The 19323-nt window shown below is 33.7% G+C and overlaps 1 protein-coding gene across 3 annotated transcripts in view; it reads left to right on the top strand.

The window, feature by feature from the left end:
* LOC136977458 (uncharacterized) overlaps positions 1-19323 on the top strand; it is a 42515-nt gene that overhangs the window by 16358 nt on the left and 6834 nt on the right. For all 3 annotated transcript variants that reach the window (XM_067272952.1, XM_067272951.1, XM_067272950.1), the window contains 2 exons: positions 14887-15004; positions 18412-18562. In XM_067272952.1, coding sequence (XP_067129053.1) covers positions 14887-15004; positions 18412-18562 — 269 coding nt within the window. The remainder of the gene's footprint in view (positions 1-14886; positions 15005-18411; positions 18563-19323) is intronic.

Here is a 19323-nt window from a genome sequence, read left to right as displayed (position 1 = left end):
TGACTACATAAAGTTTAAGATCTGTTCCAAAAATATGTAATTTGAATTTTAAAACACCTGCCTGAGGGTGTCCTTTTGAAAATGGACTAAAACATTCACTTTTCAAAGTGAGTAGTTCTTTTCTATTGCTGGTTCATTGGTTTTGTGAAGTAGTGGCTCTCAAATTATTTCATAATTTATACATATGTGCAAGGACGACACCAGCCAATAGGCCAGGGGGGGCAAGATGATGTAAATTTGATAGAGGATATGAATTGTATGTAGGTAAAATAAAAATGATTCATAAAGTTTTAATCATTTACTATGTACTGGAAAAGAAATATCTTAATTAAAACATTTTTTTAACTTACAAGAAGCCTAAGAAGATTATTTTAATTAAAACTTAGCATTTAAATAATTTTTTCGAATTTCTAGGGGGGCACCCCCTAGTGATGCCCTTGCATATGTGATTTCTTTCAAAAGATTTTCCATATCACTGCAGGCAACTTAATAATATCAATATAAATTAAGAAAGTTAAACTCTTATTTTTGATAACATACTCAAATAAAGCAATTTTTGATTAAAAAAAATGAAGTGAATACTAAATCCCAAGCACTCAAACTTCATTCTGTAATCATAATAGTTTTGGAGATGCTGATTACATCACATATTATACAATTTTATACCTGCAAAAATATTATTTAAGAAATTAAAGGCATTTGAAATGTGGATGATTCGAAGAATGCTGAGAATTTCTTGGAAGGCAAGAAGAACAAATAAAGATATCCTGGCAATTGCAAATCAGAAAAGTAACCTTACTAGAAGTAGTAAGGAAAAGAAAAGTGAATTATCTGGGGCATGTACTGCAACACCAAAGCCTACAAAAACTATTACTAATTGGGAATGATTGAAGGACAGAGGTAGGGGTAGGCCAAGAATGAACTGGTTCAACAATATCAGGAATTGGACATACTTAACGTATTAAGAGTGCTCAAGAGAAGCACAAGATAGATCATGGTGGCGTGAAATAGTTGTCAACCTCCTGACAGGAGAAGACACCTGAAGAAGAAGAAGAAGAAAAATATTTTGAAACTTAAAAATTATCCTTTAAAATCATGATTACTTTTTGGTTATACAATTATTTCATCTTTTGTTCTAATGAAATAACTCCCAAAAACTGTTTTAAGTTTTTAATGAATGATTATTCTTAATATTTAATATGAAATAAAATCATAATCCAAATACATTTATAACTATATAAAATTAAATAATTTTAGAAATAACAGCTTCCAAAATAAAATAATATACATTTAAAATATTATAGAATAGAAATATCCTTAAAACTAATAGAAATTTTATTAACAATTTAGCAGAAATCAAAACACATATTTCAGGTTTTTTTACAGCTAAATTTTCTTACAAATATTTGTACATTGTTAATAAAGATAATGTATAATATCCACATTAAAACTTGATGATCACTAAATTATTTTCATTCTTGCTTTAGACTTTTAACATATTACTATTATTAAACATTAACATAAAGATAATTATATTTCTTATTCCATTCCTTGATTAATTTCTTCCATATTAATGACAGATCTCCCATATCTTCACTATTTTTCATCACACTTTAAACTTTTATCATAAATATGTAGTTAATATGGGAATGTTATTGGATCACAATCTCTGTACATATGCTTGATTTTAAGCTTATCACACACAATTTTATTATTAGATTGAATTGAATTTAGAGTCAAAGATGTTTTTAGTTTTAATCTATCAAGCCTTTCTGTATGTTCCTTAATTCTTGTTTTTATACTTTCAAATATTGATTCAATATAAAACTTATTATTCTTGTATTTCAAAAAGAAAAAAGTTTTATAATAATAATAATAATCTTTATTCACAAAAAGGGGATTATCCCTGTTGCAGGGGGTTGTACAAAATTGACTTGTAAATTTTCGTATTATTAAAACATTAACTAGGTTATTAAAATTTAACAGTCTTTATACATTGGTTTTATATTATTTCGTTATTAACATAAATAAAAACAGTTATTTTAACAAACACAGTAATATAATTATACAATAATGGTGATAATGTTGATATATTTTGACATACTGGCATAGATTTACAACATTTTTGTAATCTTAATGAAATAATTATACAGAGAATAGAGATCATTTTTATTTAGGTTATTGAGAGAATTTCTATAATCTTGGGATGAATCACTTTGGAGTATTCGAGGAATGTTGAAAGAATCACGTACATTAGAGAGATTTTGACATTTCTGAAGTAAGTGTTCAATTGAGAAGTTATCGAATTTGCACCATGGGCAATGATTGTTTGACAGGTCAATATAGAAATTATTGATATAAAGGGAATATTTATTTAGACGTAATTGTGAAATTAGCCTTTTCACGTTGAAGTTAATTGATTTTATCATATAAGGTTGTACAGAAGGTATTTGTAAAATTTTTAAGTACCAGGGATGATAGGTATTGTGATTTAGGCTATTTTGATCCATATTTATAGATTGAGCGATAGCTGATTCCATTAACATAGTATATCCAAATTTCCAGTCCTGAATATTATCTTTGAATAGAAGATCTGATACTCCAAAAGAATTTAGTATTTTATTTAGTTTAGTTTGCCAGAGTTGTATTGTAGTTGATTTTTTACTGCCTTTGATTATTTCGTGGTGCAGAAAGGTAATATTACTGTCAGATTTGAATTTTAAACGATAGTAGAATTTAATGATACGTTTTAAGAACAATGGATAAGAGCAGATACGGTTAGTTTCGTGGCGAATTGCGTAGCCTGGGACAGTTCTTTCTAAGTGAAAAAGTTTGCGAAGAAAGTAGATGTGAAATTTTTCTAATTTATATATATAATCGAGACCCCATATTGGGGATGCGTAATATATGATTGGGTTAATGATTGCGTTATACAGTTTCATATGAATAGATAAATCGGAGGTTTTTAAGTTAGAATATAAGTTTAGCAGATTATCTATAGCCAGTTTTACCTTATTGTTCAAATACGAAATATGTGCTTTGAAATGTATGATTCCAATCGAATATAACACCTAGGAAATTGACTTCATTTACCATTTGCAGAGGTTGCTTGTCTAGATATATCGTTGTTTCTTTTTTGGAGATTTTACTATTCTTACGGAATATAACGACTTTCGTTTTGGTAGGATTAATTGTTAGTTGGATTGAGTTGAGGTAAGAATTTAAGCGATTAATTTTTCTTTGTAGTGATATTTTTGTCGGAGCGAAGATTGCAAGGTCATCAGCAAATAACACATAATGAAAGGTCCTGTCACCAAGTTCTATTCCATCTGAGCAATTCTGAAATATGTGATCAATTTCGAGTAAATAAAAATTGAATAGGTATGGCGAAAGAGGGTCACCTTGGAGTATTCCACGTGTTAATGTTAGCGATGGTGAGATGGCTTTGCCCTGTTTAATTTTTGCGTTATAGGTTGAGAATAGCTTAGATATTGTGTTTGCAAATTGATTACCTGCTCCGTTAATTTTTAATTTATATACCAGTAGCGGAACAAAAACAGAGTCGAATGCTTTTTGGATATCAATGAATGCAACATATATTTTTCTTTGCTTTTTTCTCAGATGAAGTTGTATTATGGATGATAGTAGGAAAATAGCAGATTCTGTTCCTTTATTTTTGAAGAAGGCGTATTGAAATTTTGCTTCGAGGTCAGTTATTTTAGTCCAGTATTGGAATTTTGTAGCTAATAAAGATGTAAAGCATTTTCTTAGTGTTGACAGTAATGCTATTGGTCTATAATTAGTTGGAGAAATTTTATCACCTTTTTTATGTATCATTGATAAAATTACTGAATTCCAGGAGTCCGGGTAATTAGTTGTTTTGTACATAGAATTGAAGAGTTGTAGCAGTTTCATTCTTGCTTGATTTGACAATGTTTTTAGGAACTTAGTTGGAATGTGATCATTTCCTGGTGATGTATTAATGCGAGTTTTATTTATGATATCATCGAGTTCCTTGATTGTAAATTTAGAATTAAGACATTCGTTGTTGGAGTTGTAGTTAGACATTAAATTAGGTATAGTTTGGGTAACAGGAAAGCGTTGATAAAATTTTTTCCAGGCTTCGAAACTTATCATTGAGTTATTGTCACATAAGTCAAATTTAAATCGAAATTTTTGTATTAGAGTCCAGAAAGTTTTGCTATCATTGCTGTTTTTTAGTAGTGTTGTTTCAAGTTTAGAAAAATAATTTTTCTTTTTTGCTTTAATTAGATTATTGTAAGTTTGCTTGAGCTTTCTGTAGTTATTGAAATTTAAATTATTTGAGTTTTCACGGAATGTTTTTAAACTTGTTTGCTTCATCTTTTTCATCTTGTAGCAATCTTTGTCAAACCATGGTTTTTTAAATTTGTTTTGAATGGTTCTTTTATCGTTTTTAATTTGAGATATAATCGTTCATTATCTGAATTATTTGGTTATATATTATATCAGAATTCAAATTGGTTATTTCTGGAATATTGTTGAATCTATTTTCTATTTCATTGGAATATTTCGACATTTTATAGTAGATTCTCGTTTGTTTATTGCACTCCTTAATTGATGAATTTTCTGAGGACAATAGGAATTTTGATATGGTTGGAAAGTGGTCCGATGTGTCTTGCGTAGTTATGGCGAAATCTAGACAACAATCTAACATGTATTCAGAACATATTGTTAAGTCTATGGTGGATTTGCCATTATGTTCAATACAAGTAAATTCGGCTGGATAATCAGGTTTGAGACGTCCGTTTAAAATGTACAGTTTATGGTCTTTTATTATTTTTATTAAGTTTATTCCTAGTTTATTAGTAGTATTATCTTTGGATCGTCTGATATTTTGTATTTGGTAATTAGGACCATTATAATATGAATCTGTCATTTCAGCGATTCTTGCATTAAAATCTCCCAGTAAAAGGATATATGGAGTTAAATGTTGCCACTGTTCGATTATTTTAAAAATTTCATTGAGTTTTGTCAGACAGTTGGGTGGAATATAGGTGACCATTACTATTATTTGTCGATAATCTTTGTTGCCTAATATTGGTTTATTCATTGAAAGTAGGAGTAATATATAGTTGTCAGATTTTTTGGTTTGTTGTATTTTACAGCAATGTTTTTTTAATAAGATACACAATCCACCACTTGGGCGACCAGGTCCAGAAGGTTTATATGCTGGGACTGTAATTGTTGTATAGTTATTGAAGAAAGTAGAATTATAAAACAGATCCAGTGTAATCCATGTTTCAGTTATTCCAATTATATCAGGGTCATATTTTAATTGGAGAAGATTTAGTGATGTTATTTTATTCTTTAAGCCTTGACTATTCCAATTGATGACAGTAGTTGGGTGTATATTTTTGTTAACTTTTTCCTGATGAGATTTATTTTGTAATGTATATCAACTTGCTGATTCTGGTAAGGTAGAAAAAGGTAGAAAAGTATCCACATAAACCAGTTTTCCCGTATCGATATTAAAAGTTATTCTATCTCGGTCTATTTGTAGAATATCGTTACGTAGTTTGACTGAATGATTTTGTTTTCTTAATTCGAAATAAATCGGTAATAAGTTTTTTCTTCTTTTACGTGAGTCCTTAGTAAGGTCTGGTGCGATTTGGATGTTTCCCCAGTTTTCCAATAATTTTTGTTGTTTCTTTGATATGAAGGAATTAAAAATCTGATCACGGGTCTGTTTATTACTGAGTGATAATCTGATAACAGGATTCGTTGATTTGGTTAATTGAGTTATATCAAGAATATCTTCCTGGAGTACTTTGTGCAGGTTTAATGAAGAGTTAATAAATTTAAGAATTTCTGATTTGGAGATACTATTTGACGTGGGATAATTATATATTATTATATTATTATAGTGATGGTCGTTGATCAGGGTGTCCATTTTATACTGTATCAGTTCCTTTCCTGATTTTAAATTGTCGATTTGTAGTTTTAGATTTTCAATTTGACTGTCCATTCTTTGAAATTGTATTTTATTCTCACGTATAGTTTCATGGATTAAATTCAAATCTTCTTTTATAGATTCCATTTGGGTAGATAGTTTATTATTAGAAGTATTAATAAGTTCCGAAATTTTGTACCATAGATCTGTTGTTAGAGTGTCATTTGAATTTGTCGAAGATGATGGATGGATTATATTGGACTCACCTGGTGAATTCTGTAGTCTTTGTGGAGTTGTATCCATATGCTGGTTGTTGATTTCTAAGGCTGGTTCTTGTGATTCTTTGTCCATTAATAGATTAAAATCCGTTATAAGTTTGGAGTTGGATGCACCTGGTTGAGACTTTTTACTTTCCGGTTTGGTTCTGTTAAGCGGAGGTCTACCTCGTTTAACTGGTGAACGCTGCATATTTATTAATTGTTAGTATTTCTTCGAGAACGATGATTTCTATACAGTTTTAGTAATTTTGGGTTAATAAGATTAGAGAAATACAGTAGTTTCTTAACACTTGTTGAACCACAACGCAAAAGTCACCAACACCTCCCACTGTCGAGCCACGCCCCCCTATAAAACTTATTATTCTTATGTTTATTTTATACGTTAATTTTATGTACATCTAATTGCACTTTAATTAACGCCATTGCTTTATCATTCCATTGCTAGTGATATTAATGTGTGTGAATAATTTTTAAATAATGAATTATAAAGGAATTTGCTGAAGTTTGGAATAAAATTGATGTCAATATACTAATGTAGCTTATGACAATAAAGTAGTTCTAATGGTATCTATTAATTATAATTTCATTTACATTAGTAGAGTAAATCATTACTTTGGAATTGTCATAATGTAGTAGATCATACTTTTGCAGTTCTTCAATCTTTTTAAAATAATATAATTCAAAATTATGATAGTTATTCTCTGATTTATCTAATAATGTGGCTGAAATGTTTGGACAGAATTTTCCCTTTGAATTTCAAAGTAGCTGTATTTCAGAATAACTGAATTCCTTAACATGTAAACCTCTATATCCCTGACTGAGACAGAAGTGCAGTTACGAACTAACAAGGATTTCTTGTAAAAGCATTTGATAAGTGATGATAAAAAATAAAAATCTGATTTTTTAAAATTTTACTGGTTTTATTCATATATTTTTATTGCTTTTATAAAGTTCATATTTGTGACTGACTTGACTCTAATCTCAACTCTCTTAATTCCATCAGAGTTGTAAGAAATTATTAATCATGTCTTTGATAAACTTTTGTAGTTTTTTCAAAATAATTAATTTATAAAATAAGGTTCTATTGAAACCATTCTTTAAAATATAGAAAGGTCAGACAGTTTGTATTTAATTTAATATAGATAATTTAATTCTTTTCTCTAAATAAATTATTAAAAGTGTAATTTTCATAGCTATATTAAAATCTATTAATTTCAAATGAAACAATTGTTAAGTATTAATTTTTTAATGTACAATATTATTATTATGTTGGGTTAAGTGAGATATACTCGGTTAACACCGGTGGCTGTGTACTATGCCGGACCAAAGTCAAGGCATAGTAACCAAAACAGAAATTAAAGAAGTGTATCAGTGTGTGTGTCTGTATTCAGGAATTTTCTCACAATATGACATGTATTCAATATAGTGGCCTTCTGTAGTGTGATGTATGTGTTTCTATTCAATTCTAATGTGCCCAGGCTTTTGTGTAGTGTGTGTGGTATGACACCTGTAGAGGAGAGAACAACAGGTACAATAAGCACCCTATCCATCCTCCACAGATGCCTTATTTCCTGGGCGAGTTCTGTGTACTTGCTAATTTTTTCAGTGCATGCGTTTTGTATATTGTGAGTGTTTGGAATGGATATGTCTATAATGTATGTGATTTTATTGTGTTTGTCAATGAGTGTGATGTCTGGTCTGTTGTGGTAAATTGTTTTATCTGTGATTATGGCTCTGTCGTAGTACATTTTGTGCGTGTTGTTTTCCAATACTGTCTGTGGAATGTATTTGTAGTATGGTTCGTGGATGTCTACTAATTTGTGTTTCTTTGCAAGCTCTTGGTGTATTATATTTGCTACTTGATTATGTCTGTGTAAATAATCTGTCTGTGCCAAGAGCTTGCAACCAGAGGTGATGTGTTGTATAGTTTCTGGCATGATGTGACATTTTCTGCATGTGTCGTTTGTGAGTGTTGCATCTTTGAGTATGTGTTTTCTGTAGTTTTTAGTATTTATGACCTGATCCTGTATGGCAATCATGAATCCTTCCGTCTCCCCAAAGAGGCATCCCCGAGCTAACCAGCTGTTTGACGCAGTTTTGTCAACAAAATCCTGGGCCAGATCATAAGGATGCCTGCCATGGAGTGCCTTTCGAGCCCACGATTGCTTAATGGTGTCTATGCTTTTTATATGTTGTGTTGTGTCCATATTATGAGAGTGTAAGTTTAATGGTGTGTTATTCGAGTCTGCTAGAGTTACTGCTTTATGTAATTGTGATGTTTCTTGTTTTTTGTAGAAAAACTCTCGCAGTGACTGTATTTGTTTGTAGTGAAGGTTAACTATGTCAATCAGGCCACGTCCGCCATCTTTACGTGGAAGGGTTAATCTTTCTGTGGCGGATTTAGGATGATGTTGTTTATGCTTAGTAAGTGTTGTTCTTGTTTTCCTTTGGAGTTGCTCAAGATCAGTGTGAGTCCAATGTATAACTCCAAAAGAATATGTGAGTACTGGGATGACATATGTGTTTATTGCTTTAACTGTGTGTTTTGCATTTAATTGTGTTCTGAGAATAGCATTTAACCTACTTTGGTATTCTTTAATTAATCTTTGCTTTATTTGTGTATGTTCTGTTAGTTTGGCCTGTTGGAATCCTAAATACTTGTAGAACTTGCCCTCTTCCATGGATTCAATTATGTCTCCATTTCCAAGCGCAAAATCTTCTTTCTTCAGGATTCCTTTTTCTATGTGAAGTGTTTTGCATTTATCTAGGCCAAATTCCATTTGTATGTCCTTGGTGTATGAATGTGTGATTTGTAGGAGTTGATGAAGTTGTTTTTGTGTGGATGCATAAAGTTTTATGTCATCCATGTACATGAGATGTGACAGTGTATACTGTGTTGTTTTTTCATGCCTGATATTGTAGCCATATTGTGTGTTGTTTAACATGTTGGATAATGGATTCAAGGCTAGGCAGAACCAGAGAGGACTCAAGGAATCTCCTTGAAAAATTCCTCGCCTAATAAAGATTTGGTTTGTTTGTATGGAAGTGTTATGAACCCTGAGATGTAGTGTTGTTCTCCAGTGCTGCATAGTGTTTTGGAAGAATGCAATGAGTGATGGATGTATTTTGTACATGTGTAGAATATGTAGCAGCCAACTGTGTGGAACACTGTCGAATGCTTTTCTGTAGTCTATATATGCCATGTGTATGTTTCTGTGTTGTCTGTGTGCTTGCCGTAGAATGACTGAATCTATGAGTAACTGTTCTTTGCATCCCCTGTGGTTTCTACGGCAACCTTTTTGTTGTTCTGTTAGAATGTCGTGTTCTTCAACATGTTTGTATATTTTGTTTGCGATACAGGATGTCAATAATTTGTAGAGTGTTGGAAGACATGTAATTGGTCTGTATTGTGTGGGGTCTGTGGTATTGTTGTTTTTAGGTTTCATGTAGGTGATGCCCTGAGTAAGAAAATTTGGCATGTCTTGTGGATTGATGATGATGTGTGTTAGGTGTTTAGCTAGCTCCTGGTGCAGTGATGTAAACTTTTTGTACCAGAAATTGTGAATGTTGTCTACACCAGGTGTCTTCCAGTTGTGTGTTCTGTTAACAGTGTATTGGAAATCATGTATGCTTATTTCAACACAGGGCATAGTTGGTATGTTGTGTAAGTTTTTGTTCTCCTCCTCAATCCAGCCTGCTTCAGCATTGTGCGTGACAGCACTGGACCAAAGAGAAGACCAATATGTTGTGAGTTCTTCTTCTGTTGGTGTGCCACTGTGCTGTGTATCAGTGTTTGCTTTGTTATTAATTTGTCTGTAAAAGAGTTTTTCATTGTTTGTAAATAATTTATTTTGTTGTTTTCGTAGTGTACATGTTTTGTATCGTTTGAGTCTACGTGCTTTGGCAGCAAGTTTTTGTTTTAGTGTATCAATGTATTCTGTAATGTGTGTGTTGTGATGTTCATGTTTTGTATGCGTTTTTATTTTCTTAAAAATGTTTTTGAGCTGTTTCCTTAATTTGGGTGTTATGTTGTTTTTAGTGTATTGTGTCAGCCTGCCTAATTGCTGTCTAATGTCATTTATTTGTGTTTCTATTCTTCTCTGCCAGGCAGGCTTGTGATAGAATTGTGTTTTCTGTGTATTTGTCTGTGATTGTATTTTCAGTCCATGGTGTGTCACTACTGTGACTGCCCCAGCATAAACTAATGTATGAATGTCTGCGAGTGTAGAAATTGAATGAATGTAGTGTGGTAGTAAGTGAGTGTTTACATAATTTAGTGTTTTTCCTACTTCCTTCGACGTGTTGATTTTTGGTATTCGTGGTCTTTGTGTGGGATCTGTGCCTGTATATTTAGTGAGTGTTTCCTGAAATATAAGTGAGAGCGTATTAACTAAATCCATGTCTATGTTATCAGTGATGGATGAGGAAGTGTCTGTAGTATCATTAGTGGTAATTGTTGTATGTGTGTTATTATCAATGCTTGTTGCTGGATTATCCTGACAGGTTACATGATCTTCATTAATGTTAGATGTTTCTGTCTGTTGATGTATTTGATCAGCAACCTGTTGTTTGATAAGTTCAAGTGTTGTTTGTGGAATAAGGTTGTTGTGTATAATTGTTCTTTTTTGATCAACAACCCTTTGTTCGGTGACAGTGAGATGAGGATACTGTTGTGTGAATCTATGGTGTAGTTGTTGTCTGTATGCTGTCATGTTTGTTTCGAGTTTTGTGATGGTGTAATAAGTACGGATGATAAACTCGTTCATTTCTACTGTCCATTTCATCCGTTGGCGTGGTTTTCCAGCCTTTGTGGTCTGTGGATGCATTACCACAGAAACACCAAGGCTGGGTTGGTTCCTCACATCTGTTGAGGGCATTGCAGTAGCCATGCTTGGGCCGGTGCTGCTTTCGCCACCGGTAACCAAGGGAGACTGTGGCCTATTTTTCGAACGTGAGCCTCTGCCTAACCCACGAACGCGGACCTTGTTAACCCGGGCGACGTCCGAGCCGGTATCACACTTTGATCTAGTTATTACCATGATGAATATCTCCACAGAATGTGGGTGTGGTCACTCTTAGCTTCATTTCTCCCCATAGACCTTACTGGCATGGGTGTCCCTACCAGGAGCTTATGCTCCAGCCTGCATTGCCCTATGGATCAGTAAAATTACTGGGCTCTCCCACCACGACCAGGTGGTGACCACGAGAGAGTTATTATTATTATTATTATTATTATTATTTAATCCAATATCACTTCCTAAGCCTTTTAAATTTCCGGTACTCCATACGACAATTAACAACTAATTAACTAACGTTTTCGATCGCCTCCGCGATCTTCGTCAGGTTTTATCGACGGTTTTGAAATAGAATGCAAAAAGAATTATTTCAAAATTCAAACGATCGAACCTCTCCTGCGTGCAATAATTGCGAATGATCTAACATGCAATTAATCTCCCTGATACCATCATAAAAATGTCTCTGTCCATCCATACAGGAATACTACACTATCCTGAGATGCTACCATTGCGGGTGCATTTCGGATACATACCGCCACGCATATGATAATACGTTGCCATCCTTGAAATTAATACATTTCCCCGATTTTGACGCCTTGTAAATCTCAAGGGTCTCCAAGGCCCTGATGCGGTCCGTGTCGAATGACGTTTTAACAAGGCTGGTTTTATCAAACTCTGCCTTTATCTCGGGGTCGGTGGCGTACATCGACAGAGCGGTGGTGTGTCTTTTTTTGGCAACGTCATATTTGTGTTCCGAGATCCTTCTTTGAACGGACCTCTTGGTAGATCCGATGTATATTAGGTCCCTTTGGGACCTGTGATCCCTTATCGGGACACTATATACCCCTGGTGCTCTTAGAAAATCCGGTTTGTCTTTGGCGTTCCTGAGTAGCGAATAGATCGATTGGGTTCTTGAGTACGCCAACTTGGTGCCCTTCTTCCGCGCTATTTCCTTGTATAGGTCCTGCATACCTCTGTTGTACTGGACCACCGTGCGCCGGTTCGGCCCCGAATTGGAGCTATCCCGTGCCACCGAAGCGCTAAGTGCCGTGTTTGTATTACGGAAGTTACGCGCTAATCTACGGACGAGGCCACGTTTATATCCATGGCTAGCGACTATGTCTTCTATGTGTCCCAATTTGGCGTGGAGATACAAGAAGAAATTGCAGTGGATAATGAGTAAGCAAAAACCCATCAAGAAAAATGTACCCCCCACCCCTCTGGTCTGCTGGGACAGCATAGTTCCTCCGCATTACTTAATCGAAACGGTAGCGCACGGCCAGATGTATACTCCGGGCTCATATAAACCCTTGCTGGAGACAGTAATGCTGGACATTGAAAGAATGGTCTGCGGAATGGATGAGGTTTTCAAGGAACATTACAGATGGAAGGCTGCCATGAGAATAAGTTGTAACAGAAGCTGTAGAAAAGACAGCATATGGATGCATATAAGAAGAACCAAGAAATGGCTTGCGGAGGAGCGTATCATTCTGCTAAGGACGGATAAGAACAGAGCACTCGTTCTACTCAAGGAAGAGACATATAAAGCTATGTTGATGCAATACATCGTGGATACGGACAGTGAGCAGGTCGCGGATAACTACGTAGACAGGTTGCATGCACGGGTTGTGCGATTCACGGGCACACCCTTGGCAAAGGCGCAGGGATTAAACAGGGCGGTGGTGGCGTCGCCGGATACACCCAGGCTTTTCGCTTTCGCGAAAACGCACAAGCCTATGCCTGCGCTCAGACCTATTTTGGATAAGGCTAGAGCCCCTACGAAGTTGCTAGAAACCGAGTTGCACCGCATATTGGCCGGACATCTCCAAGATTATCCCTTAACAGTGAAGAACTCCAGAGAGTTGGTCGATGAATTGAAGCGTACACAGGTTACAGAGAACACTCACGTCACGGTATTGGATTTTCAGGCTCTATATCCATCTATCAAACTCCAACCTTGCTTTTGCACCCTTAGGGACGTCCTACTAACCAAGTATAGCCTACCAGCACACCGCAAACACGTACTTGAGCTCGCACACCTGGTGTGCTACAATTCGCTGTTTAGGTTCGACAACGCCACGTATTTACAGAAAAGGGGGGTCCCCATGGGGAGCCCAATTTCGGGCGACCTGTGTGAGTTGGTTTTACGGCAGTTAGAGAGAGATGTCATTCACAGGTTTACACACGATATTATTTTATATCGTAGGTATGTGGATGACGTGATGGTCATATGGAAGAACAAGCCGAACGTCCATGATTTTCTGCGCAGTGTTAATGACAACCCGTATGGGCTAACGCTTAAACTAGATCAACTATCAGGCACCGATGTGCACTTTTTAGACGTCGCCATTCAACTCAAGGTAAACAGTATTGAAACGCGGGTGTATTACAAGCCCGACTACCTACCTATGTACATACCTGCTGGGTCTGAAGACCCGTATCGATATAAGATTGCGGCGTTCAGGGCGTTAGTTAGGAGGGCGTACACTCATAATTCTAAATGGGAGGACACGCTCACAGAGCTGGGACACATAGAAGACATAGCCGCTAGCCATGGATATAAACGTGGCCTCGTCCGTAGATTAGCGCGTAACTTCCGTAATACAAACACGGCACTTAGCGCTTCGGTGGCACGGGATAGCTCCAATTCGGGGCCGAACCGGCGCACGGTGGTCCAGTACAACAGAGGTATGCAGGACCTATACAAGGAAATAGCGCGGAAGAAGGGCACCAAGTTGGCGTACTCAAGAACCCAATCGATCTATTCGCTACTCAGGAACGCCAAAGACAAACCGGATTTTCTAAGAGCACCAGGGGTATATAGTGTCCCGATAAGGGATCACAGGTCCCAAAGGGACCTAATATACATCGGATCTACCAAGAGGTCCGTTCAAAGAAGGATCTCGGAACACAAATATGACGTTGCCAAAAAAAGACACACCACCGCTCTGTCGATGTACGCCACCGACCCCGAGATAAAGGCAGATTTTGATAAAACCAGCCTCGTTAAAACGTCATTCGACACGGACCGCATCAGGGCCTTGGAGACCCTTGAGATTTACAAGGCGTCAAAATCGGGGAAATGTATTAATTTCAAGGATGGCAACGTATTATCATATGCGTGGCGGTATGTATCCGAAATGCACCCGCAATGGTAGCATCTCAGGATAGTGTAGTATTCCTGTATGGATGGACAGAGACATTTTTATGATGGTATCAGGGAGATTAATTGCATGTTAGATCATTCGCAATTATTGCACGCGGGAGAGGTTCGATCGTTTGAATTTTGAAATAATTCTTTTTGCATTCTATTTCAAAACCGTCGATAAAACCTGACGAAGATCGCGGAGGCGATCGAAAACGTTAGTTAATTAGTTGTTAATTGTCGTATGGAGTACCGGAAATTTAAAAGGCTTAGGAAGTGATATTGGATATTGGAGTACCGGTATGAGGATTGTATTCTATTATTATTTACAAATTAATTTTAATTTGTATTTATAGAATTTATAAATATTTATAAAATAGAAATGATTAAGCTTCATTTGAAGCTTTGATTTAAATAGATAAATTTTTTAAATCTAGTATAATTGCTTTATTTACTTTTCAAAATTTATTTATCAAATAAATCATGTTATTAAATTTGTTGTTATTTATTATTTAGAGAATTTAGAGAAATTTCAACTTAGTAAAACTCAGCATGTATATCGTACAGCTATGATAACAACTACTTGTTTTATGATGGGAGTAGTGATCATCTTTATTATTAGTTTTGTAAAAAAGTAAGTTTTTCTTTTAATTATTTCTTTAAAAGTTCGAATAAAAAACATTGCAAATTTCAAATGATAATATTTAAAAAAGAGTTGTTATTTAATATCATTTGTGAATAAGATGAATAAGTTACTATGTAATCTCACCCATTTAAGTATCCTGTGCACAGGCCTGTATACAAAATGAGTTGTGGGCAACATAATCTACATAAGATACCAAACAGCCATTAAAAATTTTCAGTAAATTATCTTGGTAATAACTCTATTGCATTGTGATCATCTGTTGTATTAAAACATGCATTGCACTTTTTAGTATAAATTAACTATATTCAAAATTGTACTAAATGAGATAAACATGTTTGCCATTAATTAAATATCAACAAAATAATCATTTTTTGAAAATGACCCCTTTCAAATATCTTTCATTCTCATTGATTCACTCAAGTGCTAGTTTAATCCCATTTTTCTTTAACATAAACAAGTGTGACTGTTGGTATGTGATTAAAACAGAGTAAAAACTGTATCCATTGAATTTAGGCCAAGATCAATTGCCAAATGAGAAAATTTAATAAAACACACAACAATAAATTAGCCAAGTCTAGTATTTATTCAGTTTTCTATAGAAATACCATATTTACTCGTATATAAGACAAGGTGTGACTTTAAAGATCAAAATAAAGAAAATTAGATTTATTAATACAATTCTAATTTTATTTTGTTTAATCACAAATAAAATAACAAATGCATGTAAATGCTCACATTGTCTTGCAAAAATTACTTTTAAACTTTAAGGAAAAATTTTTAAAAGTCAACAAAATAATTTGTTCATGTAAAATTGGACAATCAGGAATATTTTTTGTCAATTCTTAACAGTTGAATCCATTTTTCATTGAATACGTTTATGAGTTTTCCGAATTCTGATTTCCGAATAATCATGTTTTTACGTGGGAATAGATTAAAATTTAATATCAGGTTCCCATGTGATTTTGGAATTCAATTCAATTCAAAAGCTTTGCTCTTCCTATTGCTATTCATCTTTACTCCTGACAATACACAAGAACAATTCAAACGACCCAGATAAAATACTTTTGTTTTTAAATACAAGAGGGTAAGCATCTGGTAAAAAATGCAAATACACAATTTACAAAAATTATTTCAAAAATGCAAAGAATCCTTTGCTTGCACATGTAGGACAACCTAGGTTTTTAAGCAGTGAAAAATGAATAAAAACCTTGTCTTATATGCAAGTAAATATGGTATATTAATTTCTGTAATTAAATTGATCATATAAAAATTAAGCATGTTTATTTAAAGTATTTTTTAATTAACACTTTAATTTTATATTTAATACATTTTTGCACTATTATTATGTACTTCACAATAATTTGTCACCAAATCAAAGCATAAATAAACATTATTAACAAGCATTATCTGTTTTTTAAAAAAATTTAATATGTTTATTTTAATCCTTTCAATAGTAATGATAAACATAATGCAACTAATATAATTTACTTTATAACAATATTAATTTATTGAATGCATTTGCTGTTAGCTAATTTATGAATTATGAAAAATGTAAACATTACTGGATGTCTACAGAGAATAAACCTATTAATTACTGTTGTGACCAGAGGGTCGGCACCTCTTTGCTGCCTCGTCAGAACTGACACCACCATATCTCATTTCACACGAACGCCTTGACAGTGAATTTATTGACTTTGGACCTTTATGAAGAAGAAAGAGTTGATTTTTTTTTAATCTATTGTTACATATGATGAAACTATATTCCTTTATTATGGCCCTTTTTCAAAATGGAATCAAAGGGGTGGCAAAGATTGTGGGAGGGAACCCCAAAAATACCTTAAGTGTTGCCATCAACCAAGAAGATATGGCTACTATTTTTTGGGATTAAGAGGCATATTGACGGTGGACTTTAAAGAAAGAAAGAGTACTGTAAATGCAAAATAATATTCAATGTTTTTACATCAGTTGTGTGCAAAGATATGTGAGAAACATTGAGGAAAATTAAAAAGAAGAGTGCACTTGTGTGATAATGTAGCCATCCACACTGTAGCACTTGCTCAAGCTGCCATTTGAGACTGTGACTTTGAGCAGCTCAATTACCTGACTTACAACCCAGATCTGGCCCTGTCAGACTATCTTTTGTTTTCGAATTTTAAAAAAGCTCTTTGAGGAAGACATTTTGACAATGAGGAGCTGCAAATAGCAGTAATGGACGATTTTAAACAAAAATCTTCAGAATAGTTTTAAAAAGGGATTAAATTGTTTTTTTAAATGTTGTTATAAGTGCATTGTAATCAAGGACAATTATAATAAAAAATAACCATTATTTGTTTTTCTTCTTTGCCCTTTCTCATTAGATTGAGAACTTATGGCACATCCTACAAATAGGCCTCACTGTCACATCAGCATCAAAGAAAATGTTCAACATGCTTTCAAATGTTTATGCACTCTCAGTCATGTATCACTATTGGGTTATCACTTTAGTAACAGTTAAGAGCAACATTTCAAGATTAATGAGGCTCACTTTCTTTTCAGTGTACTTCTTTAGTTCTGATAAGTCTGCAACTCCACTTATATAAATTTTGCTTTTCAAATAGGCCCATAACAGAAGTTACAAGGTTTGAGATCAGGTTAACAAGTAGGACTTGGCATTGGAAAAGACCGACTGATCACATTTCATGTTATACTGTCTAACATGTTTGGTGTCTATGTCCCACAATGATTGCAGAGTAGGGTCTTTCACCATCTTGCATAAGCATTACTCAAACATCCTCTCAGCTGTACTTTAGAGATGACAAAAGTTTGTAGCATGTTTTCATAGTGATGCTGTTATGTGGTGCTGCTACTGCAACAGTCGTGCCATTATAGACACTCTAGCAGTAAAAATTGTAACTGTTTTTGAAACTCTAGTTTCTCCATATTGAGATAAATGTGTGTACAAAATTTTATATGTTTACTTCTAACAATTTTATATCCAGAATGGTGAAATAATGGTATACTTTAATTACAGATACCTTATATATTTAATATGCAATTTTTATTTAAATCATTCTACAATATATACATAGGATGATTTGCATTTCTATTTAAATAATCATATATATATATGATTATTTAAATAGAAAAATGCATTTCATTTTATGCATATATATATAGGTGTGTGTGCATACACAAACATTTTAAATTATTAAATTATACTACAGAACATAAAAAAAGTGATATTTTATTTAAAATAAATTATAACCTTAGAATTTTAAAATATAATCCTTTTGGATTTGTTTTCATAAGATGATAATTTTTTAAAGATTTTAAATTTTTTATAAATATATTATCATCATCATTTTCAAGCTTTTAAAATTAATAGTAAATAAAACTTCATTTTAAATTGAATTTAGGTCAATTTGTAGTGAAAACAACAGATCAACTCTTCCAGGAGATCAACATAGATCCAACAATCATTTACAAAGGATGGAATCTTTTAAAGAAGACGAAGTAATCATTGCTGATAAACCTCCATCTTATGAAGAAATTATGCTGACAGAAATTGTAAGAATTATTATTTTAGAACTTTACTGTACACCTTGAATATTTTTAAGTCACCAAATAACATTTGAATAAAGATAGCTAGAGCTATGGAACTGAGGTAGATGGTAAGTAACCATGTATTACTAGATGAGACTAGGAGGTTATATAAGTACTACTTTCGTAGTACTTATATAACCTCCAGTTTAACATATAGCATGTGCAATATGTCTATGTATCTGCAATATATATTTGTATGAAGGAAAGAACTTCTGTTGCACATTTTACCAGCATTTTGGGTGTCATGATTTCATATGCAGTAACTATTTGACATGATAGGTCTTGGAGACTTATCAGTTTCACTGTGTAAACTTTCTTTCAGATAATAACAAAGGAAAAGATCTATGGAATTAGGTCATGTGATCATGAGGCCACTCTACATGACCACCTAACTGATTATCTTGACCACAAAAATTCATACAGAAAATGCTGTGTTGCTGCTGGATGATGTGCTGGAGTACTATTGTGTTGGAATCACAATGGTCAATGGGCATACATGAAAACATCTAACCAGTTAGTTAATGTACTTTGTAACAGGTTTAAGTATCATCATTCAATAGTCCTTCATATAACAGAATATTAACAAGTCAGTCTTTCCAAATGCCTCAGCAAGTATTGCTGGATTAATAGAAATCGCATGTCTTATTACATATATAAATAACGAATTTGTAACTATCCAATGTTTTGGGTGTTAAGTACTCTAGCATGTGTAAACTACATCTTAT

The sequence above is a fragment of the Centruroides vittatus genome, unplaced genomic scaffold (genome assembly GCF_030686945.1).
Source record: "Centruroides vittatus isolate TY-2023 unplaced genomic scaffold, ASM3068694v2 contig_459, whole genome shotgun sequence".
NCBI lineage: Eukaryota > Metazoa > Arthropoda > Arachnida > Scorpiones > Buthidae > Centruroides > Centruroides vittatus.
Note: the sequence above shows the minus strand (reverse complement) of the source record. Positions and strands in the feature narration are given on the sequence as shown.